This window comes from Bos mutus, chromosome 2 (assembly GCF_027580195.1).
Source record: "Bos mutus isolate GX-2022 chromosome 2, NWIPB_WYAK_1.1, whole genome shotgun sequence".
Taxonomy (NCBI): domain Eukaryota; kingdom Metazoa; phylum Chordata; class Mammalia; order Artiodactyla; family Bovidae; genus Bos; species Bos mutus.
Window position 1 is genome coordinate 114099196 of NC_091618.1, and position 18601 is coordinate 114117796.

An 18601-nucleotide genomic window follows, 5' to 3' on the forward strand; every position below is an offset into this window, starting at 1 on the left:
GATTCTCTTGGTGGTAGTCCATGGCTCATCTTGCCTTGGATAAACAACCTAATTTGTATATTAATGATGATATTTATAATAGCAATTTCAGGACATTAATGATTTTATCAACAACAGTAATTTTAGTTATCTGATTCTGGTTGATCCATGTTCAGTTAGCACAGGTCGGGGTGGATGGTACTCAATCGCAATATTTAGATCAAAATTTGAAGTATTAAGAATACAGGATGCTTTCCATTGTGTTTTATACTTTTTCCAAGAAAACACTAACCTTCAGCATGCCAAGCAGGATAGCTCTCTATGTGCTGTTGGATTTTACAAATTCAATAAAGAATATTTATATTTTTTAAAGCTCTGCAATTACTATATAGGGACTTGCTGAAAGCCAGGTATTCAGCTTCTTGATATTAGTTATTTTTTTATTAGTAGACTACATTAGAAAGGTGAATAGGTAAATTTGTAAAAATAAACTTCTTTTCCCACTATTTTCCCACCTTAGATTCAAGTAACTTCTAGTAGTAGGGCTAAAGAGGTGGAAACTATCAATCTGTTTACGTTAACAGTTCAACAGTAAAGGCATTTTTCTGGAATTGTGGATGTGATCCCTTTTTAAATGTACTTCTACATCAAGGCATCATTAATTTTTTTACACAAAAGCATAAAGATGACATTAAAATAAGGTGAAAGCAGGTTTTTGAATGGATAGGTTGATTTTTAAATAGTTGGTTTAATAACTCAATACTATTACTGAACATTCAAAAAATGCTTTCCAGATACAGCACATAATATAAGTGTTAAATAAGGGATCATCATAATACCCAAGAGACATATGAGCATGATAATATTTTTTTATAGAGTCAGAAGTTAAGCTATAGGCTGTGTCAGCACAGAGGTAATCAGAACTGAAGAGTATGATTTCAGTTAAACTGCTTTCCTCCCACTCCTGTACCAAACTCACACTCTCACCTAGCAGAGCATGTCCTCTGAAACAGAAGAAATGTTAAACATGTGCTCGGTGCCTGCCGTTCATTTACTTAACAGGTCTTTATTAAGCACCTATACTTCTGTGTCAAGCAATGTTCAAGGCACCTGGGAAATACTAGTAAACAAAATAGAGTAATCTCTCTACTTTCACGGAGCTTATATTCAAGAAAAGGAAGAGAGCAATAAACATAATAGGTAACGAAATTATACAATATGTTACAGATTGAGAAGTGTTATGGACACAAAGATCGGTGAGGACTGGAAATGCTGGGGGTGATAAAGTATAATTTTAAACACAATGGTCAGGATGGGCCTCACTGAGATGAGGAGACTTGAAGGATATGAAAAAATTAGCCATGTGAATAGAGAAAACTTCTAGTAAGAGCTCAAGAGCATTTGAGGAATACCATGAAGGTTGGTGTGGCCAAAGCAGGACAGGAGAGAAAATGAGTGACAGAGAAACAGTAGACGAGCACAGCAAAACAAAGCAGATGTGGTGATTATACAGGGCCTTATAAGTCATGGTAAGACTTGGCTTTTACTCTGAAAGAGGAAACCAATGCACAGTTCAGAGAAGAGTGACATGATCTGACTGTAGTTTCAAAAAGAACATCCTATGATGAGAATTCAGACCAGGAGGGGAAAGATCAGTTAAGAATCATTTCTGTTACACAATAAGAGGGTAGAATAATTTAGTATGACAAATTGATTTCAATATATAGAAGTCTATTTCTTGCTAACATAGGCAGACCTCAGAGATATTGTAGGCTTGGTTCCAGAACACCACAATAATGCAAATATTGCAATAAAGTGAGTCTCACAAATTACTTGGTTTCCCAGTGCATGTAAGTTAATATTTGCATGCATGCTACTGTGTAATAGCATTACAACTAAAAAATAATATACATATCTTTATTTTAAAATATTCTTTGCTAAAAAATGTTAACCATCACCTGAGCCTTCAGTGAGTCATAATCTGGTGCAAGGTCTTATCTAATGTTGATGGCTGCTGACTGATTAAGAGTGGTGGCTGCTGAAGGTTGGGAAGCTGCGGCCATTTCTTAAAAAAAGACAATGATGTCTGCCTCACCCATGGACTCTTCTTTTCATGAACAATTTCCCTGCAGCATGCAAATACTATTTGGTAGTATTTTACCCAGAGTAAAACTTTCAAAGGGAGCCAATCCTCTCAAATTCTGCTTTATCAACTAAGTTTATGTAATATTCTAAAATCTTTCTTGTCATTTCGACAATCTTCACAGCACATTCCCCAGCACTTGACTCCACCTTAAGAAATCCCTTTCTTTGCTCATCCATAAGAAGTCCTCATCTATTGAAGTTTTACATGAGATTGCAGCAATTCAGTCACATCTTCAGGCTTCACTTCTAATCCTAGTTCTCTTGATATTTCTACCACATCTGCAGTTACTCCCTCCACTGAAGTCAAGAACCCCTCAAAGGCATCCATGAGGATTGAAATCAACTTCTTCCAAACTCCTGTTAATGTTGATATTTTGACCTCTTCCTGTGAATCATGAATTTTCTTCATGGCATCTAGAAAAAGGTGATTCCATTCCAGAAAGTTTTCATTGGCTTTGCTCAGATCCATCTACAGATATAAAACACATTTCTTAAATAATAAAGACCTAGAAGTCAAAATTACTCCCAATCCAAGCTGCAGGATGGATGCTGCATTAAAAGCGGAAGTGTCAGTTGCTCAGTTGTGTCCGACTCTGCGAACCCATCGACTGTAGCCCAGTGCCAAGCTCCTCTGTCCATGGGATTCTCCAGGCAAGAGTAGTGGGGTGGGTTGCCATTTCCTTCTCCAGGGGGTCTTCCCAAACCAGGGATCAAACTCACATCTCCTACCTTGCAGGCAGACTCTTTACCACCTGAGCTTCCAGGGAAGCCCACAGACATGAAAAAAACATTAATCTCATGTATCTCCATCAGAGTCCTTGGGTGATCAGGTGCATTGCCAATGAGCAGCAATATTTTGAAAGGAATAGCTTTTTCTGAGCAGTAGGTCTCAACAGTGGGCTTAAAATAGTAAACTACATTGTAAACAGATGAACTGTCATCCAAGTTTTTTTTGTTCCATTTATAGAGCACAGAGTAGATTTAGCATAACTCTTCAGGGCCCTAGGATTTTCAGAATGGTAAATGAGCACTGGCTTCAACTCAAAAGTGACCATCTGCATTAGAGACCTAACAAGACCCCTAACCCTGTTCTCTGAAGCCAAGCATTGACTTCTCCTCTCGAGCCATGAAAGACCTAGATGACTATTCTTCCCATGTAAAGATACGAATTCCAATTTTATTCACACTGAAAATCTGTAGTTTTGTATAATGACCTTTGTTAATTATCTTAGCAAGATCTTCTGGATACTTGCTGTAGCTTGTGTATCAGCACTTGTACTTGCACTCTGATGTTACAAGATGGCTTCTTTGCTTAAACCTCAGGATCCAATCTTTGCTAGCTTCGGACTTTTCTTCTGCAGTTTCCTCACCTCTCTCAGTCTTCATAGAATTGAAGAGAGTTAGGACTTGGCTCTGGATCAGGCTTTGGCTTAAGGGAATGTGGTGGTTGGTTTGATCTTCTATCCAGACCATGGAAACTCTCTCCACATCAGCTATTAACTATTTCACTTTCTTATCATCTGTGTGTTCACTGGAGTGGCACTTTTCAGGAACTTTTCCTTTGCATTCACAACCTGGCTAACTGTTTAGCACAAGAGGCCTAGCTTTTTGGTCTATCTCAGCTTTCAACCAGCCTTCCCTACTAAGCTTAATCATGCCTAGCTTCTGATTCAGTGAGAGATGTGCAATTCTTTCTTTCACATAAACACTTAAGAAGCTATTGCAAGGACTATCAATTGGCCTATTTTCAATATTGTTCTGTCTCAGGGAATAGGGAGGCCTGAGGAGAAGGAGAGAGACGGTGGGGAATGGCCAGTCGATGGAGCAGTCAGAAAACCCACATTTATTAATTCTGCCATCTTATGTGGAGGTGGTTAACAGTGCCCCAAAACAATTACAGTAGTAAGACTATAATCACAGATCACCAGAACAAAATGTCAACAATGCAAAATTTGAAATATTGTGGGAATTCTCAAAATGTGACACAGAGACACAAAGTGAGCAAATGCTAATGGAAAAATGGCTCTGACAGACTTGTGTGAAATGCAGGGTTACCACAAACCTTCAATTTGTTAATGTATTATCTGCAAAGCACAACAAAACTAAGTATGAAAGCGAAAGTCGCTCAGTTGTGTCCGACTCTCTGCGATCCCATGGACTGTTCAGTCCATGGAATTCTCCAGGCAGAATACTGGAGTGGGTAGCCATTCCCTTCTCCAGGGGATCTTCCCAACTCAGGGATTGAACCCAGGTCTCCCGCATAGCAGGCGGATTACCAGCTTAGCCACAAGGGAAGCCTAAGAATACTGGAGTGGGTAGCCTATCCCTTCTCCAGCGGATCTTCCTGACCCAGGGATCGAACTGGGGTCTCCTGCACTGCAGGCGGATTCTTTACCAACTGAGTTATCAAGGAAGCAAAAACTAAGTATGCCCTGTATATAATTTCTAGGTAAGTATTCAGGTCAAGAACACAACTGTCCTACATCCAGATATCTTCCATCTTGTAGCTCCACCATCTCCTTGTCCAGAGTTCCTAGTTTTTATCTGAATCCAAGCAGAAGGTAAAAATAATTCAGAAGGACTTGGGTGGAAAGTTTTAATGGACCCAACATTAACCTTCACTTCTATTCCACAAGAGAAAATTGTCACATGGACAGGACTATTGAAAAAAAAAAAAAAAGCTGATGAAATTTAGAGTAACCTTATTTCCAAAGAAAGAATGGATTTGGGTGGGAATCTAGCAGTTTCCAAAGTACATACCTGAATGGTAGCTATGGAGATAGTAAGAAGTGGTAGAATTCTAGACATGTTCTGGACTTATTCTGAAGACAGACCCAATAGGACTTCCTGATGGAATAATTGTGGGGAGATGAAAGAGGAAAAAATAAAAAGCAATCAAGGATGATGCATGGTTTGGATTGGTTCAACTGTAAGTAAGGAACTGCCAGTAACTGAGATGTGCAAGGCTCTGGTAAAGCAGGTTTGGGAAGGAGGATAAAGGTCAGTTCTCTGTTGGATGTGTTATATTTGGGATGCCCACTAGATAACTGGAGGAGGAGGTAGAACAGACACTGGGTATATAGTCTGGAATTTGGGGAGAGTGAACTAGACTAGAAATATAATCAAGACCATGTGATTATTCTATTCACATATAACTTTTTATTCAATGTTTTAATGTCCAATGATAAATCCCTGCTTGACTCAATTATTAGTGAAAAAATCATTACCATTCTTTCTGCATTTTTAGCTACTAGTCTACTAGAAAAAACAATCTTCTCCCCTTTGTATTGGGGAAGGTTTTTCTTTAAGTAACATTATAGACTTACAAATTCTCTTTTCATTCAATGAATTGTAATTCATTACTATGATTCTTTCTGATGTCAAATTGTCCCACATTTTGCTTGTAGGAACTCTTCAAATGGGATCCTATGTATTTTTGACACATCCTCATCCACCTGCTTTCTGACATAAGATGCTCCCAGACCTCCCACCCCTATATTCTAGAATCAGGAAATTTCTCTAAGGAGCACTGACTCCTTTTAGTAGGAAATAGTACTTGGAAACTAAAATCTGAGCACTGGTTTTATTCATTCTTACTGGGACATTTCTTCTAAGACCTTTCCATGAACTGAGATGGAAAATACATTTTAAAAAATCTATTAGGTCATATTGATACCTCCAATTCAAATTCAATTCCACAGTGTATTTGTCATTTTCCTTCCATTCCATATTTGTATCTCCTAAAACTTTGGTTCCCCAAAATCCAATATAATTACTCCTTTGCTCTATCCTATGTTACAATAAGATAACTGCAGAATTTCTGAACAAGTACCAATAACAAACTAACTATAGCTAAAAGATCTTTTCATATGTTTCAGATCTTAGAATACTTCCTTCTACATCTGTATAGCCAAAACAATATGTTTAAAAGCTACTTAATTTGGATGATTTGTTGTCATTCAGTCGCTCAGTAGTGTGACCCCGCAACCCCATGGACTGTAGCATGCCAGGCTTTCCTGTCCTTCACTATTTCCTGGAGCTTGCTCAAACCCATGTCCATCGAGTCGGTGATGCCACCCAACCATCTCATCCTCTGTCGTCCTCTTCTCCTGCCTTCAATCTGTTCCAGCATCAGGGTCTTTTCCAATGAGCTGATGCTTCACATCGGTTGGCCAAAGTACTGGGGCTTCAGTTTCAGTATCAGTCCTTCCAGTGAATATTCAGGATTGCTTTCCTTTAGGACTGACTGGTTTGATCTCCTTGCAGTCCAAGGGACTCTCAAGAGTCTTCTTCAACACCACTGTTGGAAGGCACCAATTCTTCAGCACTCAGCCTTCCTTACAGTCCAACTCTCACATCCATACATGACTACTGGAAAAACCGTAGCTTTGACTATACGGACCTTTGTCAGCAAAGGGCTGATATAACATTATGGATTTGTTATATTCACTTGTTTCTATTTGTATTCAATTTTAGAGTGTTTTTAATCCTTTTTATTTAATTTGGTTATTTAAATATGTGAGACACTTGCATGGTTCAGAAGTAACACACCCTCAGAGAAGTCTCACTTCCACCCTTATCCCCTCTACACTGCTCCTCACCCACTCCTTATGGAAAACTATTTCACTATTACCTGGGTTAACCTTCCTGTGTTTCTCTTTTGCAAAAGATTTCTCTCTTATTTTCCCTTCTTTATTACTAAATAGGGACCATAATTACTACATATACATTCTGTATGTGGACATAATTCATATCAGCTCATAGAATTCTTCCTTATTCTTTTTAGTATTATAATTTATTCAATCAGTTGCCTAGGAACATTTAGATTTTTTTCAACATTCTGCCATTACAAATAATCCTACAGTGAAAAACTTTTGAGTATATGCTATTTCATATTTGTACAGGCAATTCATCAGAGTTAGAGTAGAACTTGGACTGCTAGGTCAAATGATAAATGTAGATGTCAGACATTACAAAACTACCATATAAAGTTGTAGCATTTCACATTCCCATCAGCAATATATGAGTGCCTATTTCCTCACAGGTTTACCAACTAAGAGTATATTCTCAGCTGCTGGACGTTAGCCAATCTGAAAAGTGAAAATTTTCACTGTATATTTTAATTTGCATTTCTCTTATTAATGAAGTTGAACATCTTTTCATATATTATCATGTCATATATATGTATCTCTTTTCGTGAACTGTCTATGACTTTTGCTTTTTAAAATCATGATTTAAATCTTCTATTGATGGAAAAATTACTTCCATAATGTTACAATGATGCCTTCAAACTTTGTTTTAAGAAGAATAAAACAATAAGAAATGGAAGAATGTATAAATTCACTGAAAAGAATACTAACATCACTTAAAGCTATATTGTCTTATTCTATCCTGTTTCAAACAGCCTATTAAAAAGTGAGAAGAATGTTAAGAAAAATGCATTCAAGTTACAATTTTATGATGTTAAGTAGCATTAACAGTTAATCCCACAAACAACCACACCACTGAAAAAGTTCAAAGTTTGGGAAACAAATGATTGAGAGACATTTCATAATGGTTTCATTGCACCCACCTCATTAGTACAGGTAATTCTCCGAGGATGAGGGGCTTCTTGTTGCAGTTGATATACTGGGAAGTTAGAAAATAAAAGATGTCAGTTTCCCTTATGCAGAACATCTGAATATATTAGGAATCAAAACCTGCCTGCTTTTTAACTTTCATAAGAAAACTGTGGTACAGTCCTATTTGCTATTAAATTAAATTTTGTTATGAAAAAAATAAAGAAAGTAAGCCAAAGTATATTTAGTGAAAGCCCAGAAGCAAACAAATAAAAAAATTATAAGCCACAGAGTGTTACAACAACTCAATACTGGATATTTGGCTCTGTTCTCCATAATCTGGTCATTTATTTTCCTCAATTTTTATGGACATATTACATAAAGAATGTCTCTGTTATAAACAAATAATATTTGTGTATTTTAACAGCACATTATTGTCAAATTTGAAACTAAAATTAGGATTTATAGGCTAGATGTAACACATACACTGTCCCCCCCCCCCCATTTATCTTGTGAACATATATCTTCAAAGATAATCTCTCCTAGAAACAGTTTCTAAGCCAAAGTTACCACCACTTATTTAACTAAGGTAAATGCAGCAAGAGAGAATTCAAACACCAAATAGCTAGCCAGAGGATAATTTTCTGGACATCTGAAAATGGACTCATGAAAAACTTTATCAATACCATGACCTTCTAAGGGCTTCCCAGGTGTCTCAATGGTAAAGAATCTGCCTGCCAATGCAGGAGCTGCAGGTTCAATCTGTGGGTCAGGGAGATCCTGGAGAAGGAAAGGCAACCCACTCGTGTTCTTGCCAGGATAATCCCATGGATAGAGGAACCTGACCGGCTGTAGTCCATGGGGTTGCAATGAGTCAGACACGACTGAGCACACACACACACGTCCTCTAAGCCTCACTTCAGGCTTTTTGACTTGAAACAAAGAAAAAATCAAAAGAATGTATGGTTATCAGAGAAAGTGTGTTTATGTAGGTCTAAGTTTATCTCTTGGAGAAAGTCTGTTTTCTATTTCTACACATATAATCAACATATAACTGAATTTAATAGTGTATTTATATACATAGACATTTGGTCAATGTAATATCTGGGACAGCATCTGGGATTGTCAAATAATACAAGGCTCACATTTCAAGTGGACATATTATATAGACTCTGCCTCTGATGATATTCACATATAGTGCAGAGACATATTTAAATATATACAGTTAGACTATGCATATGTGTGTATATGAAAGTGAAAGCCGCTCAGTCATTTCCGACTCTTTGCGACCCCATGGACTATTTGCAACCCCATGGATTATATACAGTTCATGGGATTCTCTAGGCCAGAATACTGGAGTGGATAGCCTTTCCCTTCTCCAGGGGATCTTCCCAACCCAGATCTTCCCAACCCTGCACTGCATGTGGATTCTTTACCATCAGAGCCACCAGAGGAGCCTGTGTGTGTATACATACAGTAAATATACTAAGAACATACACACACACACATCACTGTTCTGTAGGGCTATGTAAAGGCAACAAAGTACCGAAATTGCAAATCTGAACTGCTGAACCAGACCACCTGGAATTTGAATGCTGGTGCTCTGCCACTAACCCTGCATACTGAGCATCAGCTTTCATCATTTGAAAATGCGGATAACAATAGTTTCTACTTTACAGATTACTAAAAAGATTAAATACTATATGTGAAAGACTTAAAACAGTCCCCAGCATATGATAAATAATAAAGATTAGCTATTTTTATATGTAGGTGACTGATACTAATACAGAAGATTCTTTACAATAAATATTTGATTATCACAATGCATCTTCAGGTCATCACCAAAACATAACAACACGGTAATGCTATGATTTAAAAAGTGCTAAGAAGATGGAGCTTTACTGTTAAGAATCAAAAAATAAACAAAACACTTCCTCAGTTAATAACGTTTGACATCTGATAGAAATGTATTCCTTTGCCTTATTCTCCTTGTTGCAAAAATCCCTAAGAGACAAAATATATTAAAATAGTTTAGATAACCATATTTTACTGTGAAAGTTGGTTTTTCAAAAATATTCCCATGAATATGTTTTTTATGGATTAAAGAGATGATATGAAGGGAATAATTCTGAGATGGGAAGGGAAGAGAGAAAGCAGTGACAATAAATTTGTGTGGCCCACTTAGCGAGAGCATGTGTACATCACCAGTGGGTACGTGTTGCGTCACTTCAATCGTGTCCAACTTTGTGACCCTATGGACCATAGGCTCCTCTGTCCATGGGATTCTTCAGGCAAGAATACTGGGGTGGGGTGCCATGCCCTCCTCCAGGGGATCTTCCCAACCCAGGGATGGAACCTGCATCTCCTGGGTTTCCCACAATGGCAGGCAGGTTCTTTACCACTGGAGACATGTGTGAAGCCCAGCGATAATTGTAAATCTCCATCCTCCCAAGAGGACAAAAACATAATTTGCAAAAAGGGCCATTCTTCAGGTCCATTTCTCCCTGTTTGTAACTAAGACGTGAAAATTCAGTTCACATTTCTGTTTTGAGCAGTAGTTTTCCTTTGTCAAGAAAATGGTTTAGAAAGTAGGGTCACCTATGGAAACTCAATTATGAGAACTGAGTAGTGCCCAAGGAGGACATTACAAGTTATTAGAGAAAGTAAAGTGTTGATTTTGAGTAAAAGCACAAAAATATTGTAGCATCTGTTATCATCAGTGATGCATCTACCTTTTCAGTAAGCAAATGTTAAGATAAGCCAGTATGAAAAAGAGTGATAACCTCACAAGAATTTTACTCTTTGCTTCCATCAGAGTTTCAAAGGGTATAGTTCTGTTTGATTGAGAAGAGTAATTTTTAGACAAACACCTCCCCTATTGGCTTGGTACCAAGGGTTAATCTAGCTCTATGACTCATCTTTAATAAAAATACATATAAAGGGAGGATCTTTGAATATTAGATAAACTGAATATAACATGAATTCAGGGAATGTTCATCAAAAGGATCATAAAAAATCATAAACTGTAATTAATAAAGATTAATTAATTCAGACCTGCCTCTTGAGAAACCTATATCAGGTTAGGAAGCAACAGTTAGAACTGGACATGGAACAACAGACTGGCTTCAAATAGTAAAAGGACTACATCAAGGCAGTATATTGTCACCCTGCTTATTTAACTTATACGCAGAGTACATCATGAGAAACACTGGGCTGGAAGAAACACAAGCTGGAATCAAGACTGCCGGGAGAAATATCAATAACCTCAGATATGCAGATGACACCACCCTTATGGCAGAAAGTGAAGAGGAACTAAAAAGACTCTTGATGAAGGTGAAAGTGGAGAGTGAAAAAGTTGGCTTAAAGCTCAACATTCAGAAAACGAAGATCATGGCATCTGGTCCAATCACTTACTTCATGAGAAATAGATGGGGAAACAGTGAAAACAGTGTCAGACTTTATTTTTTTGGGCTCCAAAACCACTGCAGATCGTAACTGCAGCCATGAAATTAAAAGATGCTTCCTCCTTAGAAGAAAAGTTATGACCAACTTAGATAGCATATTCAAAAGCAGAGACATTACATGCCTACAAAGGTCCGTCTAGTCAAGGCTATGGTTTTTCCAGTGGTCATGTATGGATGTGAGAGTTGGACTGTGAAGAAAGCTGAGCACCGAAGAACTGATGCTTTTGAACTGTGGTGTTGGAGAAAACTCTTGAGCGTCCCTTGGACTGCAAGGAGATCCAACCAGTCCATTCTAAAGGAGATCAGCCCTGGGTGTCACTGGAAGGACTGATGCTGGGGCTGAAACTCCAGTACTTTGGCCACCTCATGCGGAGAGTTGACTCATTGGAAAAGACGCTGATGCTGGGAGGGATTGTGGGCCGGAGGAGAAGGGGATGACAGAGGATGAGATGGCTGGATGGCATCACAGACTCAATGGACGTGAGTCTGAGTGAACTCCAGGAGTTGATGATGGACAGGGAGGCCTGGCGTGCTGCAATTCAGGGGGTCGCAAAGAGTTGGACACAACTGAGCAACTGAACTGAACTGAAATTTAGAAAGTATTTTTTTTATAATTTAAGCTGAAAGTCAGCTGAAACTTAAATTGCACAATTGTGTAATAATTCACCAAAAATTAATAGCCAAATTCAAGATGAGAAGATATATGATTAAAGTACTCAATATTTTTCAATCACCTCAAAAGTGTCAATGTTTATGTACTTCTTACGGAAATTCTTAGTACCTAGAGGCAATACATTGTGAATCACGTTCAGAGTCCACAAGCTGGCATCTTGAGGCCAAAATTGGCTTACATGTGTTTTTCAGCATCTGTTTTTTAAATTAAAGTCTGTTTTTAACATTTAACAATTAAGAAATTTAGCAACAAAAATAAAAGCAAAAGAGAATTCCAGCTCCTCTTGAAACTGTTAGGCCCCTGGTTGATTTCAAGACAGACATATTGAAAAGCAACAAAACTGCATTTGTTTTAAGAGTTCTCAACTTGGACATCTTGCTAACTCCTACTTAATTATTGATTTGAATTTGTAAGGTATTAGAATTATGTTCTCACAAGCTCAACTGAACCAAAATCAGAATGCACAAAATAGATACAGGTTAAATGCTTCTTATAGAATCACATTATGAAAAGCTGCTTGGACCCCACCAAGCTAAAGACAGAAGAAAAATCCTTAACATGCTGCAACTTTTGACATGAGAATGTAACTGTCCCCTGCAGTTTTACAGATGTAGTACAAAATAGACGTGAACAATCAAAACATTCTGAATAGCTTTCATTCTGCTTATATCTCCTTATGTGGACAGACATGCATGATTTTTTTAAAGTCTCACTCCATTTAGATTTTACCGCACCATTTTGAGAATTACTTTAATTATAAAAATTTTAAGTCACAATACAAAGAAGGTAACATATGCATTAAGGTTTGTCAGTCCCAAAGATGATCAAACAGAATTTGTTACTCATCAACTCTGAATAAGGCATATATAGAAATTAAACAAAATGTCACAGCTCAATTATTGAGGGTACTGGGCAGGGCCTTTTACCCCAGTAACTTAAAACTTCAACTACTCATGATGATGAAATAAGGGTGTCAGAGACTTGTTAGTTCTAAAAAAACCTCTTCCTATTAAAATGCACAGACTCTAGGACATGTGAACTTCTTATAGTATTATTATTAAATACCTTACTGGGGATTATTTACAGTTACCTGGACATAAAACTGTAAAAGTGACTGTGAATGGCAAAGGCAAAAGAAAACAAAAGAATTCAACCCACATCTCAATTTCTTCCTAGAATCAGAAATTTGACAAACACATTTAACAATCTAAACAATCATCATACCAATTACTTCAATGTGAAAATGTAATTTTTATGTTTCTCATTAGTTAAAATGTGCACATACACAAATTCTTAGACAACATCATGATTTCATAAAGTAATTTCACATGACTCATTTAAAATATGGGATGGGCCTTTCAGCTTAGCTTTAACAGTTTAATCACAAAATTTCCTTGAATTGGAAGTTTTTGCATTTGATCGTCAGAAAACAAAGTCTATTCTAATAATCTCCTCCTTGTTCTACTATTAAAATGATAAGGGGTGACAGTGTTCTTCAGGCTTGAAGTCACTAAAAGAAACTATAAAAACTCAGTATTATCACCAAAATAAAAGAGGAAATACGCCATTTTTAAGACAAATGGTTGCTACTCTAAGACATATGAAGATACAGAAAATACAAATTGCATATACCACATTTAGCAGTCAATATTCTGCAGGGTGAAAAATCACCACCAAGATTAAATAACAGTCTGAGGTTTTATAAATGCTCTTACATTAAAATGCGCAAGGCACAAGTCAGAGCAAAGGGAATAAAGATAAATTGAAAACCAGAAAATGCAGAGAAAAATTTTTAATAGGCCTCCCGCCAATGAGATTATATGACAAAATCTTTTGCAAGGTAAAGAACATTAGTCATTTTTATTCATTCTTTGAACTATACCCCCCAGAATCAAAAAGAAAGCAGCAGGGGTGGGGGAAAATACATCCATGGAAATATTTTTAGAGACTGTTCATTTTTGAACATTTTGTGCTTACTATAATTAGCCCAAAGTGGAAACCTATTAAACAATATATTGTTCTGGGAACACAAAACAAATAAGAATATGAATTACTGCTCTTTCAGTCAGCAAATTTCAACAACTTACAAATATCAAATACAGAATAACTCGATATTTACAAAGATGCTAATAATCTATATTTAAACTTTTTTAGGTTGCTTATTCGACTCTATACAGCATACAGAAGTTTACAGTACTGGTTTCTACAACAGTGCATCCGTGGATTTTTAAAAAACAACTATTGTATTAACCTTATTTCCATGTTTTAAAAATCTGAAATAGCTTTTATTTGATGCAACAATATTCTCTAGAAAACAAGGAAGGGAAAATAAAGGACTAAGAACATAGACTCATCAGAAAAAAATTGTATTCTAATGCAAAGTTTAAAGAACAATATAGAATTCAAATGTCTCTCTCTTATATTTGGGAAGGCAATTCCTAAAAAAAAAAAAACTTTTGCCTCTTTTTACCCATTCTTTCTAGCAATTTAGCCTCTTGACTTATCATCATTTATTTATTCCTTTTCGACATAAAGTCAGGATCTGAGAAAAGACTCCTTGAATTCTCAGTTAGTTCTCCTTGCATTAGTTTCTCCAGTCATTGTCAGCAAGCAGTCTCAAGTTCTGTAATACGGAGTTCCATGTGAACTCGGGGATGCATTCCTAACATGCAAACCATGTACAGGCTTCGTGGAAATGTTCCTGTTTCCCCACAGTTTCTTTTCCTGTGCTAGTCACAAATCCTGTTGTAAATTAATTTTTCAATAGTGGGCACAAAACTGAGTCAATCTTCATATCTATTGAAGATTAGATTCTATAATCTAAAAATATCTTAAAATATTAAAAATATCTTAATATTTTTATGTTACTTATAAAGCACTATAACCCATCCAATGTAAAATTATTTGTACACTTACAGTAAGATTTCCAAACAGGAGGTCTATATTCATCTGTGTCTGAAAGAAAAAACAAATTAATGTTACTGAATATCTGTATTTTAAATGAGTTATTTTAACCATTATTTCATTTAATATATATTTGTTGAGGTCTATTTGTCCTAGGCATTGTGCTAGGCACTAAAGGGTATTCAAAGATTTTTAGTCTTGGTCCCCCCTTCCTTGGAATAAAATTTCACAGAGATGTTTGAAGAAAATTATTGTTATTTATTCAACTGCTTATCACTTGAGAATACCAAGCTTAACTTTTACTGTTTTATCATCACTGAGGTAACAGTCAATAATGTCTCTGGCTTAACTTTCATTCCACTGCAAGATTCCTGAACTCATTGGAATTTTTCACTTTGGGAGGATGCCAGCATATTAACATTAGGAGAAAAGAACAGCAAGGTATGGACCTTCAGTTCAGTTCAGTTGCTCACAGCACGCCAGGCCTCCCTGTCCATCACCAACTCCCAAAGTCCACTAAAACTCACGTCCATCGAGTTGGTAATGCCATCCAGCCATCTCATCCTCTGTTGTCCCCTTTTCCTCCTGCCCCCAATCCCTCCCAGCATGAGTCGTTTCCAATGAGTCAACTCTTTGCATGAGGTGGTCAAAGTATTGGAGTTTCAGCTTCAGCATCAGTCCTTCCAATGAACACCCAGGGCTGATCTCCTTTAGAATGGACTGGTTGGATCTCCTTGCCGTCCAAGGGACTCTCAAGAGTTTTCTCTAACACCACAGTTCAAAAGCATCAATTCTTCAGCACTCAGCTTTCTTCACAGTCCAACTGTCACATCCATACATGACCACTGTATGGACCTTAGTCCTCATACATCCTGGACAATCAAAACCAGGAAATGAGAAACACTTCAGTGAAGGTGAGTGTATCTAGGGAGCTATTAAGAACATGAGGTGAACATGTGCTCCCCAGACCCATTCACCTCCCTCTGCTTGAATGTGGATTAGGAGAGTGTGAAGATGCAGTGGAAAGTGATGAGGGAGAAAGGAGAGGGGACTGCACAGCCTGGCATTCTCATCTGTAAAGCACAGCTGAGGAATCATCTTGCCAGCACGAAGTCATGCCTGCAAGGCCATGCAGCCAAACCAGCAGACAGCATTTTGGTGTCGGGAGGTATGGCCAGACACATCACCTGGCTCTGCTGGAATCCAACATAAACCCATTGAGGAATCTGATCCTAAAAATCGTGGTCTCCAAGGAAACAAGGAAATTCACAGGAAGTCTACTGAGAAGGGTGAATCTTGCATATGTAGCTCATATTAAAATTGTCACAGACTGAACACATTCAGCCCCCAAATCCCAACCTTTAAAATGCAATCTTACACTTCATTTTTGATGTGTTACCATAAACCACCACATGAATCAGAGGGCTACAGTAAGACTACCAGTGATGGGCAAAAGGACATAAGAGGGAAATTCTACATCATGTAGAAATTACTTAGCACCAGGAGAAGTTTTCACGTATGTTTTCTCAAAGAATGAATAAAAGATGACATGAATAAATGAATGAAGTAATGCAGTAAATAGAGTTGACTCTCATTATTCACAGAAGTTACATCCTACATCACCATACACAATGAATTAACCAACACTGAACCACTGCTCCTGCGGAAACAAGTTAGGTTCCTGTGAACCTCTGGTCATAATATTTTCATCAACCAGTCAATATATAACTTTTCTTTCTGTGTATTTCTGTTTAAAAATACCTTATTAGCATATATTGTTGGTTCATAAACACTTAACTCACAGCCAACTACACTTTAACTTATGCTTCAAAGAAGCTTATCTGACATGTATTTTCTCCATAAGACAAATCATTGCCTTTTTGCACTTTGGAACACCAGACAGAATTTTGACACTAGGGGCCATTTAAAAAAATAAAATCACCAATAAAAAGCCACAAAAATACCAAAAAAAAGAAAAGTGGCATTAACTAGGTCCTGATAAGAACATTTGTTTACAGTATGAGAGCTGAAACACAGAAGGCAGAGTTGCCTTGCTCAGCCTCAGCTGGGAATATACAGGTCAGGCAACTCAATGTGCCACTCTATAAACGCTGGCAAATTACCATGAAAGTGTCACAAGTATTTATTTTAAAAGGGTTACAAATAAATGTTAGCAAGTAAGCAAATTTGCAAATACAGAATCATATAAGGAGGATTATCTGTATATGAATGAGTAGTTATTTAGGAAAACTACCATTTCAGGTAAACTCACTGATAAACTCAATGATATAACATTAGGATGAAATATGACCTTAGCACAGTAATATATAGATATATACATATTTACCTAGCAAGAGGGTGGGGGTGGGGGTGGGCATGTGGGTGTGTATGTTTGGAAGGTTAATTGTACTGATGTTTGTCTTAAAAAATAAATGATAATTAATTGAATTGTATTTTTTATATGAGGAAAAATTTGCCTCTAAGCATTCAAGTCATTTAATGATTTCATCGATGCCATATGGATCCTGTTAAATTGCCATTCAATCCTAAGCCAGTTTTTGGTTTAATAGGAGAGTGGATGTTCACTCTCCTAGCATTTGGCCTGAAATATTCACGTGTGTGTCTCAGCCTTCTTGCCAGCATCCAAACAGCATACACTGCAGTGATGAGGCGCCTCCCGACCCACCAGTGGAAGACACACGTGCAGCCAGGAAGAAAAGAAAAAGGCACTCGACGAGGCTGAGACGCAGGGTAGTAAAGACCTTAACTTTGCACCTAATCACTGCAGATGGTGACTGCGGCCATGAAATTAAAAGACACTTACTCCTTGGAAGGAAAGTTATGACCAACCTAGATAGCATATTCAAAAGCAGAGACATTACTTTGCCAACAAAGGTCCATCTAGTCAAGGCTATGGTTTTTCCTGTGGTCATGTATGGATGTGAGAGTTGGACTGTGAAGAAAGCTGAGTGCCAAGAATTGATGCTTCTGAACTGTGGTGTTGGAGAAGACTCTTGAGAGTCCCTTGGACTGCAAGGAGATCCAACCAGTCCATTCTGAAGGAGATCAGCCCTGGGTGTTCTTTGGAAGGACTGATACTGAAGCTGAAACTCCAATACTTTGGCCACCCCATGCAAAGAGTTGACTCATTGGAAAAGACTCTGATGCTGGGAGGGATTGGGGGCAGGAGGAAAAGGGGAGGACAGAGGGGACGACAGAGGATGAGATGGCTGGATGGCATCACCGACTCGATGGATGTGGGTTTGAGTGAACTCCAGGAGTTGGGTGATGGACAGGGAGGCCTGGCATGCTGCGATTCATGGGGTCGCAAAGAGTCGGACACAACTGAGCGACTGAACTGAACTGAACTGAAGAAGAGGTCTAACTTTCACCTTCAGCTCCTAGGAAGTAATTTTATTTGCCTGGGATCCTTGGGCTAGGCAGAGAGTAACAATGTGACCTAGGGTGGGGTTTTAGGTCACACAGTGTTAGTCAACTTGAAGACCAAGTTCCACCCTGTGGGTGGGCCATCAATCATAAAGCCCTCATTAAAAACTCTGAACTCAAGGACTGAGAGAGTGTCCTTGATTGGAAATCCTCCATGTGTCTCATCATACATCAGTGCTGGAAGACAATGCATCCTGACTTCACAGAGGACAAGAGACGCTTGCATTCAGTCCTTCTCCTGGACCCTGACTTAGGCGCTTCTTCCTTTGGTGGATTATAATCTGTATCTTTTCCTTGTAATAAATCATGACTCTAAGTATAATAGTGTTTAGTGAGTCCTATGAGTCCTTCTGGAGAATTATCAAACCCTAAGGTGATTTGAGGAAACCACCTCCCACTTGCACTTGGAGTCAGAAGTGAGAGAAGTGTTT

At 37.8% G+C, this 18601-nt stretch overlaps 1 protein-coding gene across 3 annotated transcripts in view; it reads right to left on the reverse strand.

Annotated features, from left to right (window-relative positions):
• The window catches only part of CHN1 (chimerin 1), a 201297-nt gene that overhangs the window by 137767 nt on the left and 44929 nt on the right, over positions 1 to 18601 (reverse strand). For 2 of the 3 annotated variants that reach the window (XM_005902544.3, XM_070358721.1), the window contains exons 3-4: positions 14736 to 14774; positions 7697 to 7752 (exon numbers count right to left, since the gene is read on the reverse strand). In XM_005902544.3, coding sequence (XP_005902606.1) covers positions 7697 to 7752; positions 14736 to 14774 — 95 coding nt within the window. Of the gene's footprint in view, positions 1 to 7696; positions 7753 to 14735; positions 14775 to 18601 lie in introns of those variants that run through there. The other variant, XM_070358719.1, reaches the window with a different exon arrangement.